Raw genomic sequence first — 26677 nt, 5'->3', positions numbered from 1 at the left:
AAAAAAGAAAATGGGATGATGGCACCACTTACTATAAATAATGAGTGTCTCTTTACCAGACAGATAAGGTCAAATTGGCCTCAAAATACAGCTTGTAATCTGTGGTATAGGTGCTAAGTATCAAAAATACAATTGACTAATGATCAATTCAAGAAATTGAACAAAAAGGATACTATATAAGCACTCATTAGAGACTCTTAAGTGTAGAATATGAGGTTAAGGAAAAAAAAGTCACACAAATTAAAATATAAATCTTTATTAGATATGATTAAAAACTGGGTGTATTTAAAACTAAAATGCTAGCAGGTAATAAGTCCAGTTAAATAACTGGTGTAATACAGGCAAGTACTGGTGGTCTAATAGTAGTATTCAATGTTGACTTAGGGCAGCATAATGTATATCACATACAGTGTTTAGAATAATACTATTATGATTGCAATTAGGAGGGTATCCAGTTATATCAGCTGTACATCTTTAGTATGTCATATGTTATACGTGAGGTTGGAGTGTTCATATGTTTATGATAAACATATACACTAAGATGCTTGTATAAGTATCAGCTTAAGTTGCCACTGATAGTTACCATTATGTCCTTATATTAGGGTATCATATTCCAATAATTGAAAATATGGTAGCACTAGTATAAAGCTAAATACTTTCTCTCTATATCCAATTGCACTACTTATAATTAAAATATTACACTTGTGAAAGGTATAATTATATTGTTCCGTTTAAATAACGACTCAATAGAGCCTATATATAACAGTACCACACAGTGTTCTAGCTATTGGTTACACTCAGTGGCGTATTAAGGTTTTGTGCTGCCCTAGGCACTCAAAATTCTGCTGCCCCCTATCCCCCTACCCCTCAAAGCTTTTAGGCCTTTTTTAGCTGTGATATTTTTTGGCCAGGGAGTAAAGTGATTTTTTTATGGCATTTTCAACACACAGTCACAGATACACACAGAGTTATACACATACATACACACACAAACACACAAAACTAAAGCTAAAACGTTTGTGCAATACCACAAATGAAATATCAGGCCAGCGTGTATAGTGACTGTAAACGCATTACAAATAAGCAGGAGCTGAAAAGTACAATCGTTACACAGCATACAAAGATCATCTTAGTTAACAATGGTCAAGGAATCTACATTCAAAAAATGAAATGCTCCTGATTATGCTTACTTTCACTCGAACTAATAATATTTTTACTCAATATTAAGGTTGATGTTCGTCAATTGTTTAACACTCATTGGGGCATATGTATCAAGCTCCGTATGGAGCTTGATGCCCCGTGTTTCTGGCGAGCCTGCAGGCTCGCCAGAAATAGCAGTTATGAAGCAGCGGTCACAAAGACTGCTGCTCCATAACCTGTCCGCCTGCTCTGAGCAGGCGGACAGACATCGCCGGAAATCAACCCGATCTAGTACAATCGGGTTGATTGACACCCCCTGCTGGCGGCCGACTGGCCGCGAGTCAGCAGGGGGCGGCGTTGCACCAGCAGCTCTTGTGAGCTGCTGGTGCAATGCTGAATACGGCGAGCGTATTGCTCGCCGTATTCAGCGAAGTCTGGCGGACCTGATCCGCACTGTCGGATCAGGTCCACCAGACTTTGATAACTAGAGGCCATTGAGTTTGCTTTCACGTTTTTTAAGTTTTTAGGTTTGCACTGTATAACACATATTTGTGAATTTAGCTCTATATATGTATTAGATATATTAATTTTGGCAATTACCTTTTGTTCCATATGGAGTAACAATCGCATGATTGCCCAAAAGGACACAAGATATTTTATTCAAAGAATATTAGTGAAGTGTAGGAGCACACTGAATACTAGGACCAATGTCAAGATACTCAATAGTAGCTGTCTAGTCCTAAGGTGGATAAGGCTTTGTCAAAAAGTCTTGTTTTTCCTTTGACGGATATTATATTCCTTGTCACATATACGTAATGAGTCTATATAGCCCTCATTCCACAGTCAGTGTACACACCTGTGAATGAATTAATTAAATACATCTGACCAATGTCTTTTTTTATGAAGGTGAATCATGTGACTCCTCTGGAACCAATCGTGTACAATTTTTGGTTCACTAATTTGTAAACAGTATTAGCATCTATGAATTAGGCGCTTAGCCGAAACGCGTAAGATGTGTTTTTAACTGCACTTTTGTTTTTGTTTAAATAAAGCCTATGGATTTTATTTGGGAGTGCTGTTCCTCTAGTTTGCAGGTAGAACTGCTGATCAAACACAAAATAGTTGTGATGTAATACTAAATTAAGCAGTCTAATTATAAATTCATCATGAGCTCTATCTTCCTCAAATGATGCTAAGAAGAAGCTTTGGACTGCTTGAACTCCTAATTTGTGGTCAATACTTGTGTTCAGTGATTATACATCTGCTGTTATTAATATAGTATCACTGTCAAGTTTGAGATTGTCAAGATGTTGTAAAACCTCCATCGTATCTTTTACATGTGAGGGTAACTGTGTTACAAATTCGCGGAGTCTGAAATCAATATACTGACTAGCTTTCTCAGTAAAGGTGTTGATCCCTGACACAATGGGTCTACCTGGAGGGATAGTGGCATTTTTGTGGATTTACGGTATTATATAAAAAGTAGCTGTTTTAGGATTTTCTTTTCTTTTGATGTTATTATGTTATTATCTTCAGCTTCCAATATGATATGGTTGTATTGATTTATGAATTGTTCTGTTGGGTTAAAAAATAACTTAGTAACACTCTTGGTTTCTCAATTGTTTATGTGCTTCCTGGAGATACATTTCTTTGGGCCAAATGACCACATTGCCTCCCTTATCCGAACTTCTGATTATTACATCGTCCCAAGTTTTCATTTCTTTGAGAGCCTGCATTTCTTGCATAGTTAACTTCTTGGTAGTGGGTTTTCTAGTAAGTTCAGCTATTTCTTTATTGACAATTTCATTATACACTTCAATGTGTTTAGAGATGGACATTTTTCAAACATATTTAGATTTATTTCTAATATTTGTTCTCCACTCTTAAATTGTTAGTCCTTCATTGCTATCTAGGAGCTCCTCCATTATCTGTAATGTAAGATATTCCTCATCTGTCAGCATTGAGTCACATGTGTTGGTTTCATTTGATACTTCATCATTTCTCATGTATTGTTTTTTTAAAAGGATTTCAATAGCTGTACATCTTTGGTGATCTCAAATTTATCAAGTTGGCCAGATGGGCAAAAGGATAACCCCTTTGCTAAAATGTTTTTATGTTCATTACTCAAGATTTTTGTAGATAAATTGATGACTTGCATTAAGTCATCCTTATTGGGAGAATGGGCTTGCCGATCTTTTGTAAGGTTTCCACCTGTTGTTTCTCTTTGTTTCTTTTGATCTTTGGTTTTGCCCCTACCTCCCCTTCTGGTGGGTCTCCCTGAGGATATGAATCTTCCTCTAAAAAATCCTTTCTTTTGCGTATATCTTGTCTTGTTCTCATATGTGTGGAGGTAGATGGTGTTGATGTCTCATTGTCTGTGTTATCTGATTCGCTAGTGTCTATCTCAGATGCATCACTATTGATGACATGTGTTCTAGGTAGTTGTGGTATATCTTTTTTGGGGTTGTCTCTGTTAAATTTTATCCCCATTTGTATACTTGTTTGTTTTTTAAAGGGACAGTCAAGTATAAATTAAACTTTCATTATTCAGATAGGACTTTTAATTTTAATTGACTTTCCAATTTACTTTTATCATCAAATTTGCTTTTTTCTCTTGGTATTCTTAGTTTAAACTAAACATAGGTAGGCTCATATGCTAATTTCTAAGCCTTTGAGAGTTGCCTCTTATCAGATGCTTTTTAAATCTCTTTTCAACACAAAGAGACAGAAAGTACACGTGGGCTATATAGATAACACTGTGTTCAGGCACAGAAGGTTATTTAAGATCTAGCACAATACAATGCTAAATTTAAGACAATATATAGTAAACAGTCACAGTCATGTGATCAGGGGGCTGGAAGAAGGTTCCTAGATACAAGGTAATCACAAATGTAAAAAGTACATTAATATAACTGTGTTGGTTATGCAAAACTGGGGAATGAGTAATAAAGGGATTATCTATCTTTTAAAACCATAACAATTATATGGTTGACTGTCCCTTTAAGTCATTGATGTCTCTATTGAGTTTAGCCTGTTTAGTTGATTTCATTTCAGCTTCATATTTATCCAACTCATTTTGATACTTCTTAAACCTACTGTAGCTTCAAATTCAGTTAGTGTATCATCAGGGGCGTATTAAGGCATAGGCCAACACGGCCGGTGCCTAGGGCAGCAGATTTTTAAGGGGCAGCAGAATTTTGAGTCCCTAGGGCCACTCTACTAAACTCAGGGCCGGGTGGCTAAATCAAGCAATTACTAATGACTTAAATGGCTAGGCCGGCTATTGCTATCCTATGGGATTGTATGTGGGTGCGCATGACGTGGTGACAGTGGAGGCGGAGCTCACTTGCGCAGCCTGGCCTGGACTGAGAGGGAATGCGGTATTCTTCCTGGCTCCACTGCGTGATTGAGACTCACACAGACTACACAGTGCAGTGTGCACTACAACGTGACCACAGTGAAACAGCATATGCCTTTCTCCCTTCAATACATCTTCATTAGGCATTAAAATACTTAAATGGATTAGTCACTAAATACTTGTACATTTACCGTTTGTTTGTCTATCTGTCATACATGCAAAGAATAAGTATTTATTGCTGAATCTATACAACTATGTGACTTAAAACACAACTGAAAATATGTTGTATGCATTTAATACATTCAGAAACAATACAAGTATATACTTTATTATGATTGTATCATGTGACTTTATCCCCTAGGATACAATTCCTAAACCTATCATAACTACTGTTGTGTTTTTTAAGTAATTTTAAAGGCCAGTTTGTATATTCATTACATATTTATCCAAGCAGATATTTTGCTTAAATAACTGTCAATCACCAAAGAAGATGTTTAAGGTTAAATAACTACCTACTGACAAACTATCATACAGTGAAGGATATTTTTTTCTGATATAAACACTTTAATCATCTGACTTGCAAAATAATGTCTTTATATATATATATATATATATATATATATGTGTGTGTGTGTGTGTGTGTGTGTGTGTGTGTGTGTGTGTGTGTGTGTGTGTGTGTGTGTGTGTGTGTGTGTGTGACCAGAGTGAATGCAAGCCCTGGTGAACATCTACTTAAAAAGACATTTTTTTTATTTTTTACACCCTGCCCCAAAAATATTATGTCTAAAAAAAGGACTTAAACCTGGGATGGGGTGGGGGGGCAGCAGAATTTTGAGTGCCTAGGGCAGCACAAAACCTAAATACGCCCCTGTGTATCATAATTCTTAAGATTCAGGTTTAACTCACTAATTTCAGTTTCTAGCAGGTCGTATTCAGAGGTATCATGTTTTATGAGAATCCTCATTTATTTAGTAGAGCATTCAGACAATGCTTCCTCCTATTCCATACTGAGATTAGGATCTTTAAATTGGAAAGCTGGGAAAAGCTGGATTCTTAGACCCCTTGGTATTAACTTTCTTTCAATGTATTTTTCAAAGAAATGTTTGTTCCACCATACTTTATCTTGTTTATAGTATATCTTGTGTAAATCTCTAAGTGTATATTCCATCTGGTTAGTTAAAATACTTTTAAAAAGTACTTTTAAAATACTTATAAAAAAGAAAATGGGATGATGGCACCACTTACTATAAATAATGAGTGTCTCTTTACCAGACAGATAAGGTCAAATTGGCCTCAAAATACAGCTTGTAATCTGTGGTATAGGTGCTAAGTATCAAAAATATAATTGACTAATGATCAATTCAAGAAATTGAACAAAAAGGATACTATATAAGCACTCATTAGAGACTCTTAAGTGTAGAATATGAGGTTAAGGAAAAAAAGTCACACAAATTAAAATATAAATCTTTATTAGATATGATTAAAAACTGGGTGTATTTAAAACTAAAATGCTAGCAGGTAATAAGTCCAGTTAAATAACTGGTGTAATACAGGCAAGTACTGGTGGTCTAATAGTAGTATTCAATGTTGACTTAGGGCAGCATAATGTATATCACATACAGTGTTTAGAATAATACTATTATGATTGCAATTAGGAGGGTATCCAGTTATATCAGCTGTACATCTTTAGTATGTCATATGTTATACGTGAGGTTGGAGTGTTCATATGTTTATGATAAACATATACACTAAGATGCTTGTATAAGTATCAGCTTAAGTTGCCACTGATAGTTACCATTATGTCCTTATATTAGGGTATCATATTCCAATAATTGAAAATATGGTAGCACTAGTATAAAGCTAAATACTTTCTCTCTATATCCAATTGCACTACTTATAATTAAAATATTACACTTGTGAAAGGTATAATTATATTGTTCCGTTTAAATAACGACTCAATAGAGCCTATATATAACAGTACCACACAGTGTTCTAGCTATTGGTTACACTCAGTGGCGTATTAAGGTTTTGTGCTGCCCTAGGCACTCAAAATTCTGCTGCCCCCTATCCCCCTACCCCTCAAAGCTTTTAGGCCTTTTTTAGCTGTGATATTTTTTGGCCAGGGAGTAAAGTGATTTTTTTATGGCATTTTCAACACACAGTCACAGATACACACAGAGTTATACACATACATACACACAAAAACACACAAAACTAAAGCTAAAACGTTTGTGCAATACCACAAATGAAATATCAGGCCAGCGTGTATAGTGACTGTAAACGCATTACAAATAAGCAGGAGCTGAAAAGTACAATCGTTACACAGCATACAAAGATCATCTTAGTTAACAATGGTCAAGGAATCTACATTCAAAAAATGAAATGCTCCTGATTATGCTTACTTTCACTCGAACTAATAATATTTTTACTCAATATTAAGGTTGATGTTTGTCAATTGTTTAACACTCATTGGGGCATATGTATGAAGCTCCGTATGGAAATAGCAGTTATGAAGCAGCGGTCACAAAGACTGCTGCTCCATAACCTGTCCGCCTGCTCTGAGCAGGCGGACAGACATCGCCGGAAATCAACCCGATCTAGTACAATCGGGTTGATTGACACCCCCTGCTGGCGGCCGACTGGCCGCGAGTCAGCAGGGGGCGGCGTTGCACCAGCAGCTCTTGTGAGCTGCTGGTGCAATGCTGAATACGGCGAGCGTATTGCTCGCCGTATTCAGCGAAGTCTGGCGGACCTGATCCGCACTGTCGGATCAGGTCCACCAGACTTTGATAACTAGAGGCCATTGAGTTTGCTTTCACGTTTTTTAAGTTTTTAGGTTTGCACTGTATAACACATATTTGTGAATTTAGCTCTATATATGTATTAGATATATTAATTTTGGCAATTACCTTTTGTTCCATATGGAGTAACAATCGCATGATTGCCCAAAAGGACACAAGATATTTTATTTAAAGAATATTAGTGAAGTGTAGGAGCACACTGAATACTAGGACCAATGTCAAGATACTCAATAGTAGCTGTCTAGTCCTAAGGTGGATAAGGCTTTGTCAAAAAGTCTTGTTTTTCCTTTGACGGATATTATATTCCTTGTCACATATACGTAATGAGTCTATATAGCCCTCATTCCACAGTCAGTGTACACAGCTGTGAATGAATTAATTAAATACATCTGACCAATGTCTTTTTTTATGAAGGTGAATCATGTGACTCCTCTGGAACCAATCATGTACAATTTTTGGTTCACTAATTTGTAAACAGTATTAGCATCTATGAATTAGGCGCTTAGCCGAAACGCGTACGATGTGTTTTTAACTGCACTTTTGTTTTTGTTTAAATAAAGCCTATGGATTTTATTTGGGAGTGCTGAACCTTTTTCTTTCTTACTTGAGGAAAGTTGTCACTGGTTTAGCAGACACAAGATACTCTGCAGGCACAGGTGGTTTGAGGAAAGCTGTCACTAGTAAAGCAAAGATAGGATACTCAGTAGGCACAGGATACCCAATGGGTACTGTTGGTGAGACTGTCATGGCATACCAGGTAGGTACAGCTTCGGAAACAAGGTGAGCATACACAAATAACAGGTTAGTATGCTTGGTCTCTGGAACAAGGTGAGCATACACAGGTATCAGGTAAGTATGCTTGGCTGTCAAGAACCAGGAGAGCATATGCAGGTGCAAGGTAAGTATGTCTCTGGAACAGGGTGAGCATACACAGGAATTAGGTAAGTATGCTTAACTCCAAGAGCAAGGTAAGTAAGTCAATAACACAGCCCAGAGTGATGGGCCGAGTAAACTTTTATAGGAACTCCTACACCTGAGGCCCAATTTTTTTTTTCATGATTTAGGTACAGCATTCAGATTTTAAACAACTTTCCAATTTACTTCTATTATCAAATTTGCTTCATTCTCTTAGTATGCTTTGTTGAAGGAGCAGCAATGTGGTACTGTGAGATAGTTGAACACATCAGGTGAGCCAATCAAAAGAGGTATATATGGGCAGCTACCAGAAAGCAGCTAGCTCCCAATAATGCTTTGCTGCTTCTAAGCCTACCTGGGTATGTTTTCCAATTATGCACATTAGATAATAAAAGTAAATGGAAAAGTTGTTTAAAATCATTTGCTCTGTCTGAATCATATAAGGAAAATTTTGGTTTCATGTTCCTTTAATGACTAATTAAAACATCATGCAATATAAAGTTTCAAAGTGACCTGGCACAGAATGCAAGAGAATTTAAAGGGACATTAAACACTAAACAAATGCTAGATAGAATGATGCATTCAAAGAAAAGATTAGACTGAGAATAACATGTATATGTATTTTTAAAAGTTTTATTAGCCGTTTAAATATTGACAAAATAAGTGTAAAACTGTTAGTGATTATAAAACAATAGGAGCCATGTTGTAACTTAGGTTACCTTCTCTGCTGTGGCCAATTAGGGACAGTTATATATAGGTCACTAGAGTGTGCAGCCAATGGCTGTGTGGAATATAACAAAATAAATAATGAAAGTATATTGCAGAGTTTTTTTTATTTATATTATATTACCATCTCAAAGTGTTTAATGCCCCTTTAAAGAACATGTAGGGATAAAGATGTAGGCTACCAGTAATGACCTAATCATTTTAGTCACACATGATGCAAGTCATTCATGAGCTCACCTTTGAGTCGGTCGAACATTGCACTTTCAAATTGTTTCCCATCTCAGCTTGTAGAACATGTAGAATATCTAGATACTGAAAAGGGAGCTTCATGAGATATTTGTGGGAAACATACACCTAGATTTAGAGTTTTGCGGCCAAAGGGGTGCGTTAGCTACGCATCTTTTTTTTCTAGCGCTGCTTCTAAACAACGCTGGTATTGAAAGTTCTCTGAAGGGCTGCGTTACGCTCCAAAAAGGGAGCGTTGAGCCGAATTTACCGCTACTTCAACCCTCAATACCAGCGTTGCTTACGGTAGCGGCTAGCTGGAAAAACATGCTCATGCACGATTCCCCCATAGGAAACAGTGGGGCAGTTTCGGCTGGAAAAAAACCTAACACCTGCAAAAAAGCAGCGTTCAGCTCCTAACGCAGCCCCATTGTTTCCTATGGGGAAACAGTTTCTAAGTCTGCACCTAACACCCTAACATGAACCCCGAGTCTAAACACCCCTAACCTTACACTTATTAACCCCTAATCTGCCGCCCCCGCTATCGCTGACACCTGCATTATATTATTAACCCCTAATCTGCCGCTCCGTACACCGCCGCAACCTGCATTATACCTATGTACCCCTAATCTGCTGCCCCTAACACCGCCGACCCCTATATTATATTTATTAACCCCTAATCTGCCCCCCCCCCAACATCGCCGCTACCTACCTACACTTATTAAGCCCTAATCTGCCGGCCGGACCTCGTCGCTACTCTAATAAATGTATTAACCCCTAAACCGCCGCACTCCCGCCTCGCAAACCCTATAATAAATTGTATTAACCCCTAATCTGCCCTCCCTAACATCGCCGCCACCTAACTTCAAGTATTAACCCCTAATCTGCCGACTGGACCTCGCTGCTACTCTAATAAATGTATTAACCCCTAAACCTAAGTCTAACCCTAACCCTAACACCCCCCTAAATTAAATATAATTTTAATCTAACAAAATAAATTAAATATTATTAACTAAAGTATTCCTATTTAAAAATAAATACTTACCTGTAAAATAAACCCTAATATAGCTACAATATAACGAATAATTATATTGTAGCTATTTTAGGATTTATATTTATTTTACAGGCAACTTTTTTTTTATTTTAACTAGGTACAATAGCTATTAAATAGTTATTAACTATTTAATAGCTACCTAGTTAAAATAATTACAAAATTACCTGTAAAATAAATCCTAACCTAAATTACAAATACACCTAACACTACACTATCAATAAATAAATTAAATAAATTAACTACAAGTACCTACAATTAAATAAACTAAACTAAATTACAAAAAACAAACACTAAATTGCAAAAAATAAAAAAAGATTACAAGAATATTAGGCTAATTACACCTACTCTAAGCCCATTAATAAAATAACAAAGCCCCCCAAAATAAAAAAAATTCCCTACCCTAATCTAAATTACAAAAGTTAACAGCTCTATTACAAGCCCTTAAAAGGGCATTTTGCGGGGCATGCCCCAAAGTAATCAGCTCTTTTGCCTGTAAAATAAAACACAATACCACCCCCAACATTAAAACCCACCACCCACATACCCCTACTCTAACCCAAACCCCCCTTAAATAAACCTAACACCACCCCCCTAAAGATCTCCCTACCTTGAGTCGTGTTCACCCAGCCGGGCACTGATGGACCAAAAGAGACATCCGGAGCGGCAGAAGTCTTCATCCTATCCGGGCAGAAGAGAACATCCGGACCGGCAGACATCTTCATCCAAGCGGCATCATCTATCTTCATCCATCCGGACCGGAGCGGAGCCATCTTCTTCAAGCCGACGCGGATCCATCCTTCTTCCCCGACGCCTACTCGCCGAATGAAGGTTCCTTTAAATGACATCATCCAAGATGGCGTCCCTCGAATTCCAATTGGCTGATCGGAATTAAGGTAGGAAAAATCTGATTCAAGTTCAATCAGATTGACTGATCCAATCAGCCAATCAGATTGAGCTCGCATTCTATTGGCTGTTGCGATCAGCTAATAGAATGCAAGCTCAATCTGATTGGCTGATTGATTCAATCAGCCAATCATATTTTTCCTACCTTAATTCCGATTGGTTGATAGAATCCTATCAGTCAATCGGAATTCGAGGGACGCCATCTTGGATGATGTCATTTAAAGGAACCTTCATTCGGCGAGTAGGCGTCGGGGAAGAAGGATGGATCCGCGTCGGCTGGAAGAGGATGGATCCACTCCGCTCCGGATGGATGAAGATAGAAGATGCCGCTTGGATGAAGATGTCTGCTGGTCCGGATGTCCTCTTCTGCCCGGATAGGATGAAGACTTCTGCCGCTCCGGATTTCCTCTTTTGGTCCATCGGTGCCCGGCTGGGTGAACACGACTCAAGGTAGGGAGATCTTCAGGGGGTAGTGTTAGGTTTATTTAAGGGGGGTTTGGGTTAGAGTAGGGGTATGTGGGTGGTGGGTTTTAGTGTTGGGGGGTGGTATTGTGTTTTATTTTACAGGCAAAGGAGCTGATTACTTTGGGGCATGCCCCGCAAAAAGCCCTTTTAAGGGCTGGTAATAGAGCTGTTAACTCTTGTAATTTAGATTAGGGTAGGGAATTTTTTTATTTTGGGGGGCTTTGTTATTTTATTAGGGGGCTTATATTAGGTGTAATTAGCCTAATATTCTTGTAATCTTTTTTTTTATTTTTTGCAATTTAGTGTTTTTTTTTTTTTTGTAATTTAGTTTAGTTTATTTAATTGTATTTAATTGTAGGTACTTGTAGTTAATTTATTTAATTTATTTATTGATAGTGTAGTGTTAGGTGTATTTGTAACTTAGGTTAGGATTTATTTTACAGGTAATTTTGTAATTATTTTAACTAGGTAGCTATTAAATAGTTAATAACTATTTAATAGCTATTGTACCTAGTTAAAATAAAAACAAAGTTGCCTGTAAAATAAATATAAATCCTAAAATAGCTACAATATAATTATTCATTATATTGTAGCTATATTAGGGTTTATTTTACAGGTAAGTATTTATTTTTAAATAGGAATCCGGTCGGCAGATTAGGGGTTAATAAGTGTAGGTAGGTAGCGGCGACGTTGGGGGCGGCAGTTTAAGGGTTAATAAATATTATGTAGGTGTCGGAGATGTTAGGGGCAGCAGATTAGGGGTTCATAGGGATAATGTAGGTGGCGGCGGTGTGCGGTCGGCAGATTAGGGGTTAAAAAATGTATTATAGTGGCGGCAATGTGGAGGGACCTTGGTTTAGGGGTACATAGGTAGTTCATGGGTGTTAGTGTACTTTAGAGCACAGTAGTTAAGAGCTTTATAAACCGGCGTTAGCCCAGAAAGCTCTTAACTACTGACTTTTTTCTGTGGATGGAGTCTTGTCGGTAGAGGGTCTACTGCTCACTTCAGTCAAGACTCTAAATACCGGCGTTAGGAAGATCCCATTGAAAAGATAGGATACGCAATTGGCATAAGGGGATCTACGGTATGGAAAAGTCGCGGCTTGAAAGTGAGCATTAGACCCTTACCTACACGACTCTAAATACCAGCGGGCGGCCAAAAGCAGCGTTAGGACCCCTTAACGCTGCTTTTGACGGCTACTGCAGAACTCTAAATCTAGGCGATAGACTCTTACTTAGATTTTTAAACAAATTCCATTGAGAGCATAACAATGCCACAGACCCAGAACTATAAATTACCAGATCCCAAATTAATATGTAGCCACACCACAGAAGTTAAGTTACAGACCTGCACAAATCAAGCACACAGAATGCTCACCAGAAAAATATTTATGCAAACAGCTAGAAGTATATATTAAAATTCCAAGGTGTTTACTGTCCCTATAAATACTTAAAGGGACCCTGAACCCAAATGTTTTTGTGTGATTCAGATAGAGCATGCAATTTTAAGCAACTTTCTAATTGACTCCTATTATCAAATTGTCTTCATTATCTTGGTATCTTTATTTGAAATGCAAGAATGTAAGTTTAGATACCGGCCCATTTTTGGTTTAGAACCAAAGTGCTTTCCATGGTTCTGAACCAAAAAAAAAAGCTTAGATGCTATCTTTTTTCAAATAAAGAAAGCAAGAGAACGAAGAAAAATTGATAATAGGTGTAAATTAGAAAGTTGCTTAAAAGTGCATGCTCTATCTGAACCATGAAAGAAAAAATTGGGTTCAGTGTTAAGTGATACAGAAATGTAAGAAACTGAAACCAAAAAGACTGGAGCAAGCACAATTACTATATACATACAGAAATATTACCTTGTACGTTTGGTTGCATGTCGGCACAATATTTGCTGTCATTAGAGCTCTAGAAAAGTAAGTTTCTCAGATTAGTATTTATTATATATTCTGTGCATCCTATCACTTTACTTTTTCCAACTTTACATTGTTCACTATCTTTACAATATATCTCAAAATAATCTTCTAATCTAATTAACTAATTAATTAATTAATGTTGATATAACTGTTCCATAACTTATCATTTGCATCTTCCATCTCTTTCAGGAGTAACCTGATTTAATTGTCAGAAAATACTATATTTAAAGTGATATTAAAGTCAAAATTAAACATGTTTCAGATAGAGCATGCAATTCTAATAGACTATTCAATTTACCTCTGTTTTTTAATTGAATTCTTTATCTTGGTATCCTTTTTTGAAAACCATACCTATAGGCTCAGGAGCAGCAATGTAATACTGAAACTGGGACCTAGCTGGTGATCAGCGGCTACATACATATGCCTCATCTCACTGACTCAGTCCCAGTAGTGCATTGCTGCTCCAGAGCTAATTTTAACTATGGGGTTAACCAGCAGGTAGGGGTCAATTCCAATCCATTAGCCAATTAGTTTTGGGAGGGGTTTCTGTACAGAAAATTGTACTTTTCATTTTGACAAGCTGACAATAGTGGGTTTTTGGCGGTTTCTCCAAACCATGAACATGTTTTTGGCTTACCGCAAAAGAAAAGCCCTATTTTTTACACAATCCCCAAAAAGTTCTCAGAAATTACAATCCATTTTCTCAATATTTTTCAACAGGTTTTTTTAGATCATTTGACATTTAAAGGGACTGGAAACAATTTTCTTTTGTATTCGAAATGGAATATACAGTTTTAGTCAACTTTCCAATTTACTTCTATTATCAAATTTGCTTCATTCTCTCGTTATCCTTTTGCACTACTGACAGCTAGCTGAACACATCTAGTTAGCCAATCACAAGAGACAAATGTGTGCACCAATCAGCAGCTAGCTCCCACTAGTGTAGGATATGTGCGGATTCTTTTTCAACAAGGTATACTAATAGAACAAAGCACATTTAAAAATAGAAGTGAATTTATATCAAAATGACTTGCTCCATCTGAATTATGCAAGTTTTATTTTGGCTTTCTTATACATTTAAAGTCACAAGATGAAGTCCCAAATTGACCTTTTTTGACATCTTTGCAAGTATTACAAGGCTATGTAATAATTCTATTATGTTGCACATGTGCAAAAAAACTCTGAAATAGCCACAAATAGTAGTGTATTTATATAAAGTACATGGTCTAGATTCATTAAATCTCTATTTAATGCTATTGTATAGTCCATCTGCAGTGGGCAGGGCACAAATTTGGATATGTACTGTATATATACATTTACACATGTATACTGTATGTATTTAATATGTGATATCCCGTACAGCTAAGGGGATCTACAAGAAAACTTAGAAAGTTAGAACCCCAGCACCTAGAAATGTTGTGTAGCAATTACTTTCTATAAATATTTGTTTCTAATTCACACTCATATTGTTGTGATTATGACTTAGTACAGGAGTCTTCATCAATGTGATTGTGAAAAGGCTTTCAAAATGAACTTTGCCTTCTTGACTGGTTCTTTCGAACAGGATTACGCCTTTGTGACGAAGGAGCGGCACCTTCGTTACTGGGATTTCCAACGGGATTGCATCTTCATATCTGCAAAGACAAAACCTGTTTACAACACTGTTGTTTCCAGTTTTGTAGCTACATTACTGAAAACCAGGTCACAAAGATGTAATCTCATGTGAAATCCCAGCCACGAAGGTGCAATCCTTTGTTTGAGAGCAAAACATTTTTACAGCTACATTATTGCAATGGAGCAGTTTCACAGTTGACAGTATGAGAACTGTTAATATCCTGTTTTAGAAGAGGAGGATAATTTCATTCAGTTCCGTCTAATAGAAACCCCTCGTGTTCTTCTTGATTTCAAATGTATATCTCACCAAACCAGAAAACGGTGCTTTCTCATCAACAATTGGAAACATTTAAACAAACACAATACCTTTAAAATATTAAAAATATCATAATCATTAAGCAAACACACTAGTATACCCTTCATGCCTATATAGTTACATATGGTATTCATATTGTTTACCAGTTATCAGGATGGATTTGGATTACAATAGGTTAATCTCACACATGGAAATAAGTATTTCCCTTACACAATGCCTAAAATGCTTGTTTCAAAAGAACTGTAATGTAACCTTAAAGGGACATGAAACACAATTTTTTTTTTCCTTCATGATTTAGAAAGAGCAAGCAATTTTAATCAACTTTCCAATTGACTTCTTTTATCTTATTTGCTTCATTCTTTTGATATCCTTTGTTGAAAAATATAACTAAATAGGCTCAGTAGCTGCTGATTGGTGGCTGCACATATATGCCTTGTGTGATTGGCTCACCCATGTGCATTGCTATTTCTTCAACAAAGGATATTTAAAGAATGATGCAAATTAGTTCATAAAAGTAAATTGGAATGCTGTTTAAAATTGTATTCTCTATATGAATCATGAAATAAATATTTTGAGTTTTATCTCCCTTTAAAAGGGTATGAAAGGGCCATTTTATATGTCAGTTTGGGTTGGATTCCTAGTTTCTATCCCAAAACAAAGACTTAACAACCAAAAATACGTTTTTGGGGACGTTTCTATTGTAAACTCATTTGCGCTGTGAGTTTCCATCCAATTCCATTTTGGATTGTAATCACTCTGAAAACATGCTTTGCATAGCGGCCAAAACTGAGTTATTAGGAGCCGATATTGGAAGGATTGGAATTAACCCCACAGTTTTATAAAAGCATTAGTGTAATGACACGTTAAAGCATATTGTTTTTGCACTTTTATGTCCCTTAAATAAAATGGAAAGGCACAATCTTTGTGTAATAAAATAGTCTCTAATTTCCCTCACTTCCTCATTCTTTTTACTTCTATTTCTCTGTTTATCACGAAAAAAGTTATCATTCAAAAACGCCTTTTCATCAATGCCATATTACCCTTCCTTGTCTCTCGTTTCTCAAATCCTACTTCTCCAAACCCTATGCTCCTCCTACACCATTGTTTCTCACCTCCAATCTTCAATTACCCATCACATGCCAGATTTTCATGATATCTTAACTAGAGCCCAAGTAATATAATCAGCCGATCAGTTACTATAGTTACTAACCGTCTCTCACTCAGCTGATTATTTTGCCTGGCTGTGATCTAGTTAAGCTGTCATGAAAATCTGGCCTATATCATATACAACATTCTGTCCCTTCTATAACCAATAATCTTACCTCTGAATATTGAGTGATTGGTAAAGCTTTAGAGATGCTCCAAAATATCTTTCTGGGGAACTTAATCGTTCATCACATATGGCACATGTTCCATGCTTTGTCCACTCATTGTTCCTAGTTATATAAGGAGAGAATCTTAATTGCTGGCAAACCTGGATCAGATATCTTTATCTGAGGAACTTGAGGAATTGGTTCCACCAAGAAGTGTCATATCTATCTATAAGGGGCTATCATAATCTTCTAGAAATGCTTATCATTTGATTTATCTACATAAATCCCCATAGATTTTAATGGTTATTCTCTGTTAAAAATTATTAGATACAATTTTCTAAATGATTGTGAGCAACCCCATATAATTTTAAACTCATAGGATTAGATTATGAGTGCATTGCTATTTATCGCTCAGGCTCACACGTTAGCTCTGCTAGAATTAAAGGACCAGTCAACACAGTAGATTTGCATTATCAACAAATGCAAGATAACAAGTCAATGCAATAGCACTTAGTCTGAACTTCAAATGAGTAGTAGATTTTTTTTCTGACAATTTTAAAAGTTATGTCTTTTTCCACTCCCCCTGTACCATGTGACAGCCATTAGCCAATCACAAATGCATACACATACCATGTGACAGCCATCAGCCATTCACAAATGCATACACACTTATTCTTGCACATGCTCAGTAGGAGCTGGTGGCTCAAAAAGTTCAAATATAAAAAGACTGTGCAAATTTTGTTAATGGAAGTAAATTGAAAGTTGTTTAAAATAGCATGCTCTATCTGAATAATGAAAGTTTCATTTTGATTGAGTGTCCCTTTAACTTGACGCGATGGAGCACGAAAAGTGGAAAAAACTCTACTCACGCGCAAATCTTCTCGTGTGCTAATCAGTCATGAAAATATGAATATTTCGCATTACAATGTTCTTCCCATAGTAGAATATGTTGTATTTATTCATTAATACATATTTCTGTATATATCTGATGGTTTTTTTTGGTAAAATAAATCTCTCTCTCTCTCTTTCTCTCTCTCTCTCTCTCTCTCTCTCTCTATATATATATATATATATATATATATATATATACAGTTGTGCTCATAAGTTTACATACCCTGTCAGAATTTATAATTTCATTTTTCAGAGAATATAAATGATAACACAAAAACTTTTCTTTCACTCATGGTTAGTGTTTGGCTGAATCCTTTTATTATCAATCAACTGTGTTTACTCTTTTTAAATCATTATCGCCTAGATTTAGAGTTCTGCGTTAGCCGTCAAAAGCAGCGTTAAGGGGTCCTAACGCTGCTTTATATGGTATTTAGAGTCAGCCAGGAAAGGGTCTAACGCTCACTTTCCAGCCGCGACTTTTCCATACCGCAGATCCCCTTATGTCAATTGCGTATCCTATATTTTCAATGGGATCTTCCTAACGCCGGTATTTAGAGTCTTGGCTGAAGTGAGCATTAGACCCTCTACCGACAAGACTCCAGCTGCAGAAAAAAGTCAGTAGTTAAGAGGTTTCTGGGCTAACGCCGGTTCATAAAGCTCTTAACTACTGTGCTCTAAAGTACACTAACATCCATAAACTACCTATATACCCCTAAACCGAGGCCCCCCACATCGCCGCCACTATAATACATTTTTTAACCCCTAATCTGCCGGCCGCACACCACCGCCACCAACATTATCCCTATGTACCCCTAATCTGCTGCCCCTAACATCGCCGACACCTACATAATATTTATTAACCCCTAATCTGCCCCCCCAACATCGCTGCTACCTTACCTACATTTATTAACCCCTAATCTGCGGACCGGACCTCGCCGCCACTATAATAAATGTATTAACCCCTAAACCGCCGCACTCCCGCCTCGCAAACCCTATAATAAATTGTATTAACCCCTAATCTGCCCTCCCTAACATCAGCGACACCTAACTTCAAGTATTAACCCCTAATCTGCCGACCGGACCTCGCCGCTACTCTAATAAATGTATTAACCCCTAAAGCTAACTCTAACCCTAACCCTAACACCCCCTCTAAGTTAAATATAATTTTTATCTAACTAAATAAATTAAATATTATTAACTAAAGTATTCCTATTTAAAACTAAATAATTACCTGTAAAATAAACCCTAAGATAGCTACAATGTAATTAATAATTATATTGTAGCTATTTTAGGATTTATATGTATTTTACAGGCAACTTTGTATTTATTTTCACTTGGTACAATAGCTATTAAATAGTTATTAACTATTTAATAGCTACCTAGTTAAAAATAATTACAAAATTACCTGTAAAATAAATCCTAACCTAAGTTACAATTAAACCTAACACTACACTATCAAGAAATAAATTAAATCAATTAACTACAAGTACCTACAATTAAATAAACTAAACTAAATTACAAAAAAATCAAACACTAAATTACAAAAAATTAAAAAAGATTACAAGAATTTTAAGCTAATTACACCTACTCTAAGCCCCCCAAAATAAAAAAAATTCCCTACCCTGATCTAAATTAAAATAGTTAACAGCTCTATTAGCTTACCAGCCCTTAAAAGGGCTTTTTGCGGGGCATGCCCCAAAGAAATCAACTCTTTTGCCTGTAAAAAAAAACACAATACCACCCCCAACATTACAAACCACAACCCACATACCCCTACTCTAACCCAAACCCCCCTTAAATAAACCTAACACTACCCCCATGAAGATCTCCCTACCTTGAGTCGTCTTCACTCAGTCGAGCAGCGATGGACCAAAAGAAGACATCCAAAACGGCAGAAGTCTTCATCCTATCCGGGCAGAAGAGGACATCCAGACCGGCATCTTCATCCCAGCGGCATCTTCTATCTTCATCCATCCAATGAGGAGCAGCTCCATCTTCAAGACCTCCGGCGCGGAACATCCTCCTTGAACGACGACTAGACGACGAAAGAAGGTTCCTTTAAGTGACGTCATCCAAGATGGCGTCCCTCGAATTCCGATTGGCTGATAGGATTCTATCAGCCAATCAGAATTAAGGTAGGGAAAATCTGATTGGATGATTGAATCAGCCAATCAGATTCAAGTTCAATCCGATCAGCCGATCAGCCAATAGAATGCAAGCTCAATCTGATTGGCTGATTGGATCAGCCAATCCGATTGAACTTGAATCTGATTCAGCCAATCAGATTTTTCCAACCTTAATTCCGATTGGCTGATAGAATCCTAGAGGGATTTTGGATGACGTCACTTAAAGGAACCTTCATTCATCGTCTAGTTGTCGGGAGAAGAGGATGTTCCGCGCCGGAGGTCTTGAAGATGGAGCCGCTCCTCGTCGGATGGATGAAGATAGAAGATGCCGCTGGGATGAAGATGTTTGCCGGTCAGGATGTCCTCTTCTGCCCGGATAGGATGAAGACTTCTGCCGTCTTCTTTTGGTCCATCGCTGCTTGGCTGAGTGAAGACAACTCAAGGTAGGGAGATCTTCAGGGGGGTAGTGTTAGGTTTATTTAAGGTGGGTTTGGGTTAGAGTAGGGGTATGTGGGTGGTGGGTTGTAATGTTGGGGGGTGGTATTGTGTTTTTTTACAGGCAAAAGAGCTGATTTCTTTGGGGCATGCCCCGCAAAAAGCCCTTTTAAGGGCTGGTAAGGTAATAGAGCTGTTAACTATTTTAATTTAGATTAGGGTAGGGAATTTTTTTATTTTGGGGGGCTTTGTTATTTTATTAGGGGGCTTAGAGTAGGTGTAATTAGCTTAAAATTCTTGTAATCTTTTTTTATTTTTTGTAATTTAGTTTAGTTTATTTAATTGTAGGTACTTGTAGTTAATTGGTTTAATTTATTTCTTGATAGTGTAGTGTTAGGTTTAATTGTAACTTAGGTTAGGATTTATTTTACAGGTAATTTTGTAATTATTTTAACTAGGTAGCTATTAAATAGTTAATAACTATTTAATAGCTATTGTACCTTGTTAACCCTTTAAGGACACAGCTTTCAGTTTGCTCAATTGTTTTATGACGGAAAAATTCCGTCATATGTCCTTAAAAGGTTAAAATAAATACAAAGTTGCCTGTAAAATAAATATAAATCCTAAAATAGCTACAATATAATTATTTGTTATATTCTAGCTATATTAGGGTTTATTTTACAGGTAAGTATTTAGTTTTAAATATTAATATTTTAGTTAATAATATTTAATTTATTTCGTTAGATAAAAATGATATTTAAGTTAGGGGGCTGTTAGGGTTTGGGTTAGAGTTAGCTTTAGGGGTTAATACATTTATTAGAGTAGCGGCAAGGTCCGGTCGGCAGATTAGGGGTTAATATTTGAAGTTAGGTGTCGCCGATGTTAGGGAGGGCAGATTAGGGGTTAATACAATTTATTATAGGGTTTGCGAGGCGGGAGTGCGGCGGTTTAGCGGTTAATACATTTATTATAGTGGCGGTGATGTCCGGTCGGCAGATTACGGGTTAATAAGTGTAGGTAAGGTAGCGGCGAAGTTGGGGGGGGGAGATTAGGGGTTAATAAATATAATATAGGTGTCAGCGATGTTAGGGGCAGCAGATTAGGGGTACATAGGGATAATGTAGGTTGTGGCGGTGTACGGAGCGGCAGATTAGGGGTTAATAATAAAATGCAGGGGTCAGCGATAGCAGGGGCGGCAGATTAGGGGTTAATAAGTGTAAGGTTAGGGGTGTTTAGACTCGGGGTACATGTTAGGGTGTTAGGTGCAGACTTAGAAAGTGTTTCCCCATAGGAAACAATGGGGCTGCGTTGGGAGCTTAACGCTGCTTTTTTGCAGGTGTTAGGTTTTTTTTCATCCCAAACTGCCCCATTGTTTCCTATGGGGGAATCGTGCATGAGCACGTTTTTCCAGCTAGCTGCTACCGTAAGCAACGCTGGTATTGAGAGTTGATGTGGCGGTAAATATGCCTGTACGCTCCCTTTTTGGAGCCTAACGCAGCCCTTCAGAGAACTCTCAATACCAGCGTTATTTAAAAGGTGCGGGGGGGGAGACGCGTAGCTAACGCACCCCTTTGGCCGCAAAACTCTAAATCTAGCCGAATTACAGCAGAAACTACCCAAATGACCCTGATCAAAAGTTTACATACCCTGGTGATTTTGGCCTGATAGCATGCACACAAGTTGACACAAAAGGGTATGAATGGCTATTAAAGGTAACCATCCTTATACTCTGTCTACTTATAATTAGTGTGTGTGTATAAAAGGTCTATGAGTTTCTGGACTCCTGACAGACCCTTGCATCTTTCATCCAGTGCTGCACTGATGTTTCTGGATTCTGAGTTATGGGGAAAGCAAAAGAATTGTTAAAGGATCTGCGGGAAAATGTAGTTGAACTGTATAAAACAGGAAAGGGATATAAAAAGATATCAAAGGAATTGAGAATGCAAATCAGCAGTGTTCAAACTCTAATCAAGAAGTGGAAAATGAGGGGTTCTGTTTGATAACATACTGCATTCATCTTGCCATCAATTCTGACCAAATTTCCTGTGCCTTTGTAGCTCACACATCCCCAAAACATCAGTGATCCACCCCCATGTTTCACAGTAGGAATGGTGTACCTTTCATCATAGGCCTTGTTGACTCCTCTCCAAATGTAGCATTTATGGTTGTGGCTAAAAAGTTCAATTTTGGTCTCATCACTCCAAATGACTTTGTGCCAGAAGGTTTGAGGCTTGTCTCTGTGCTGTTTGGCGTATTGTAAGCGGGATACTTTGTGGCATTTGTGTAGTAATGGCTTTCTTCTGGCAACTCGACCATGCAGCCCATCTTTCTTCAAGTGCCTCCTTATTGTGCATTTTGAAACAGCCACACCACATGTTTTCAGAGAGTCCTGTATTTCATCTGAAGTTATTTGTGGGTTTGTCTTTGCATCTCAAACAATTTTCCAGGCAGTTGTGGCTGAAATTTTAGTTGGTCTACCTAACCGTGGATTGGTTTTAACAGAACGCCTCATTTTCCATTACTTGATTAGAGTTTGAACACTGCTGATTTGCATTTTCAATTCCTTGGATATCTTTTTATATCCCTTTCCTGTTTTATACAGTTCAACTACCTTTTCCCGCAGATCCTTTGACAATTATTTTGCTTTCCCCATGACTCAGAATCCAGAAACATAAGTGCAGCACTGGATGAAAGATGCAAGGGTCTGTCAGGAGTCCAGAAACTCATTGACCTTTTATACACACACACTAATTACAAGAAAACAGATCACAGGTGAGGACGGTTACCTTTTATAGCCATTCAAACCCCTTTGTGTCAACTTGTGTGCATGTTATCAGGCCAAAATCACCAGGGTATGTAAACTTTTGATCAGGGTCATTTGGGTAGTTTCTGTTGTCATTATGATTTAAAAAGAGTAAACACAGTTGACTGATAATAAAGGGCTTCAGCCAAACACTAACCATGAGTGAAAGAAAAGTTTTTGTGTTATCATTCATATTCTCTGAAAAAGGGCCAAGAAATCATAAATTCTGCCAGGGTATGTAAACTTATGAGCACAACTGTATATATATATATATATATATATATATATATATATATATATATATATATATATATATATATATATATATATATATATATATATATATATATATATATATATATACTGTAGTACTGTAGGTATAGATATATATATATATATATATATATATATATATATATATATATACATACCTCACAGATATTGACTTTTTTTTTTTCCAGACCACCACAATGAAGCGAATATAACAATAAAATGAGTCACTGCATATAGAAGTTAAATTTACACTATAATGTAGTCTATAAAGTGTGCAATAACATTATGTCTAAAAAAATGTACATATCTTAATTTAAAAATACTTTATTGCTAAAATATGCTAACCATCATCTGAGCTTTCAGTGAGTCATAATATTTTTGTTGGTGGTGTGTGTATATATATATATATATATATATATATAAATATATGTGTGTGTATTCATGTGATTATATGTGTATTCATGTGTATTTAGACATTTATATGTGTATATACGTGTATTTATCTGTTTATATGTGTATATATGTTTATTCATGTGTATATATGTGTATTTATGTGTTTAAATGTGTATTTATGTGTTTATATGTGTGTATATATATATATATATGGGAAAAATGGCGCAAATAGACTTGCTCGACACAGGGTTCCCACAAACCTTTAATTCGTAAAAAGTGCAATATCTGTGAAGCGCAATAAAGCGAAGTGCAATAAAACAAGGTATGCCTGTGTGTGTATATATATATATATATATATATATATATATATATAGTGTGTGTGTGTGTGTGTGTATATATATATATATATATATATATATATATATATATATATATATATATATATATATATATATATATATATATATATAGACAAAAAACAGAGACTGCACTCTTAGGTCTTATTTTCACCACCACTGTGGACTTTAATCAAACTGATCAGTTTGATTAAAGTCCACAGTGGTGGTGAAAATAAGACCTAAGAGTGCGGTCTCTGTTTTTTGTCTATATTATTTATATGCACTGCACCTAGGCGCTATTTGAATAACGTGAGTGCTTGATGACTACAATTTGCTTTTATATATATATATATATATATATATATATATATATATATATGTGTATACATATTCCCCTCTGTGAAGAACATTGGAATTGGAAATTTATACAGTACACAGTTAAACACTTAAAGGGACATTCCAGTCAAAATGTAAATGCACATAGATTAATTACATCTTTGAATAGAAACATATTTGCAATTTACATGTATTAGCAAAAACGCTTCTAGTAAAAGTTATTACTGTTTTAGTGTTAACATTTTTCTCTGCACGTGCATGTGAAGCAAAGCTAGATATTGTTACTGCACCCACATTTTACATAATGCAGCTGCTCAGAGCACCAGTGGGGCTTGTATCATGTCAGCAATTAACAAATTGAGTCATTACCAGATGGTACAAGCACCTTAGGCTCTCTGAGCAAGTGATGTGTTTAAAATGCTGGTGCACGGAGCATACTTAAATACTCTTTTGAAACAGCTTTAGCTTTTATTAGAAGCATTTTTGCTAATGAATGTATATTACAAAAAGGCTTCTATTCAATACTGAAATGCACCCATGTGGTTTCCAATTTTGGCTGGAATGTCCCTTTAATTAAATATGGGTATTGCATAAATATGTTTTTACATGTTTTAGCTACTTAACTGCGAAGGGCTCTAATGTAGTATATATATACAGTATACAGTATCCCACAAAAGTGAGTACACCCCTCACATTTTTGTAAATATTTTATTATATCTTTTCATGTGACAACGCTGAAGAAATGACACTTTGCTACAATGTAAATTAGTAAGTGTACAGCCTTGCGCTCCCCCACCTTCCGTTTGAGGATGCCCCACAGATGCTCAATAGGGTTTAGGTTTGGAGACATGCTTGGCCAGTCCGTCACCTTTACCCTCAGCTTCTTTAGCAAGGCAGTGGTAGTCTTGGAGGTGTGTTTGGGTTCGTTATCATGTTGGAATATGCCCTGCGGCCCAGTCTCCGAAGGGAGGGGATCATGCTCTGCTTTAGCATGTCACAGTACATGTTGGTATTCATAGTTCCCTCAATGAACTGTAGCTCCCCAGTGCCAGCAGCGCTCATGCAGGCCCAGGCTATAACACTCCCACCACCATGCTTGACTGTAGGCAAGACACACTTGTCTTTGTACTCCTCAACTGGTTGCCGCCACACATGCTTGACACCATCTAAACCAAATAAGTTTATCTTGGTCTCATCGGACCACAGGACATGGTTCCAGTAATCCATGTCCTTAGTCTGTTTGTCTTCAGCAAACTGTTTGTGGGCTTTCTTGTACATCATCTTTATACGAGGCTTCCTTCTGGGACAACAGCCATGCAGACCAATTTGATGCAGTGTGCGGTGTATGGTCTGAGCACTGACAGGCTAACCCCCACTCCTTCAACCTCTGTAGCAATGCTGGCAGCACTCATACGTCTATTTCCCAAAGACAACCTCCTTATATGACGCTGAGCACGTGCACTCAACTTCTTTTGTCGACCATGCCGAGGCCTGTTCTGAGTGGAACCTGTAAGGTCTTGCCTACCATGCTGCAGCTCAGTTTCAGGGTCTTGGCAATCTTCTTATAGTGAAGGCCATCTTTATCTAGAGCAACAATTTTTTTTTCCGGATCCTCAGAGAGTTCTTTGCCATGAGGTGCCATGTTGAATTTCCAGTGACCAGTATGAGAGAGCGTGAGAGCGATAACACCAAAACATACCTGCTCCCCATTTACACCTGAAACCTTGTAACACTAACGAGTCACATGACACCGGGGAGGGAAAATTGTTTTTTATTTGGGCCCAATTTGAACATTTCCACTTAGGGGTGTGCTCACTTTTGTTGCCAACAGTTTAGACATTAATGGCTGTGTGTTGAGTTATTTTGAGGGGACAGCAAATTTACACTGTTATACAGGCTGTACACTCACTACTTAACATTGTAGCAAAGTGTCCTTACTTCAGTGTTGTCACATGAAAAGATATTATAAAATATTTACAAAAATGTGAGGGGTGTACTCACTTTTGTGGGATACTGTGTATGTATATGTATATATATATATATATATATACTGTATATACACTTTTTCCAAGTGGATTAGGCACTCCAGACTAGAAAGTTGTACTAAGTCTTACTATGTATTCATATTTCAAGGAATAAGACAGTGTTTTTTTCAAATACACTGTTACTTTATTTTGTGGTGGGTTACATCCAACATTTCAGCCCACACTTAGGCCCAAGCCCACCACAAGATAAAGTAACAGTGTATTTGAAAAAAAAATACTGAGTCTTCTTTCTTGATATTTATATATATATATATATATATATATATATATATATATATATATATA

At 36.8% G+C, this 26677-nt stretch overlaps 1 protein-coding gene across 2 annotated transcripts in view; it reads right to left on the bottom strand.

The window, feature by feature from the left end:
• The window catches only part of LOC128645191 (ribonuclease T2), a 138640-nt gene that overhangs the window by 47558 nt on the left and 64405 nt on the right, over positions 1 to 26677 (bottom strand). For both annotated transcript variants that reach the window (XM_053697999.1, XM_053698000.1), the window contains 3 exons: positions 16762 to 16875; positions 13453 to 13501; positions 9178 to 9252 (listed from right to left, as the gene is read on the bottom strand). In XM_053697999.1, coding sequence (XP_053553974.1) covers positions 9178 to 9252; positions 13453 to 13501; positions 16762 to 16875 — 238 coding nt within the window. The remainder of the gene's footprint in view (positions 1 to 9177; positions 9253 to 13452; positions 13502 to 16761; positions 16876 to 26677) is intronic.

This window comes from Bombina bombina, chromosome 1, assembly GCF_027579735.1.
Source record: "Bombina bombina isolate aBomBom1 chromosome 1, aBomBom1.pri, whole genome shotgun sequence".
Classification (NCBI taxonomy): Eukaryota; Metazoa; Chordata; class Amphibia; order Anura; family Bombinatoridae; genus Bombina; species Bombina bombina.
The sequence above is the reverse complement of the archived record's forward strand: the minus strand, read 5'-3'. Positions and strand labels throughout refer to the sequence as shown.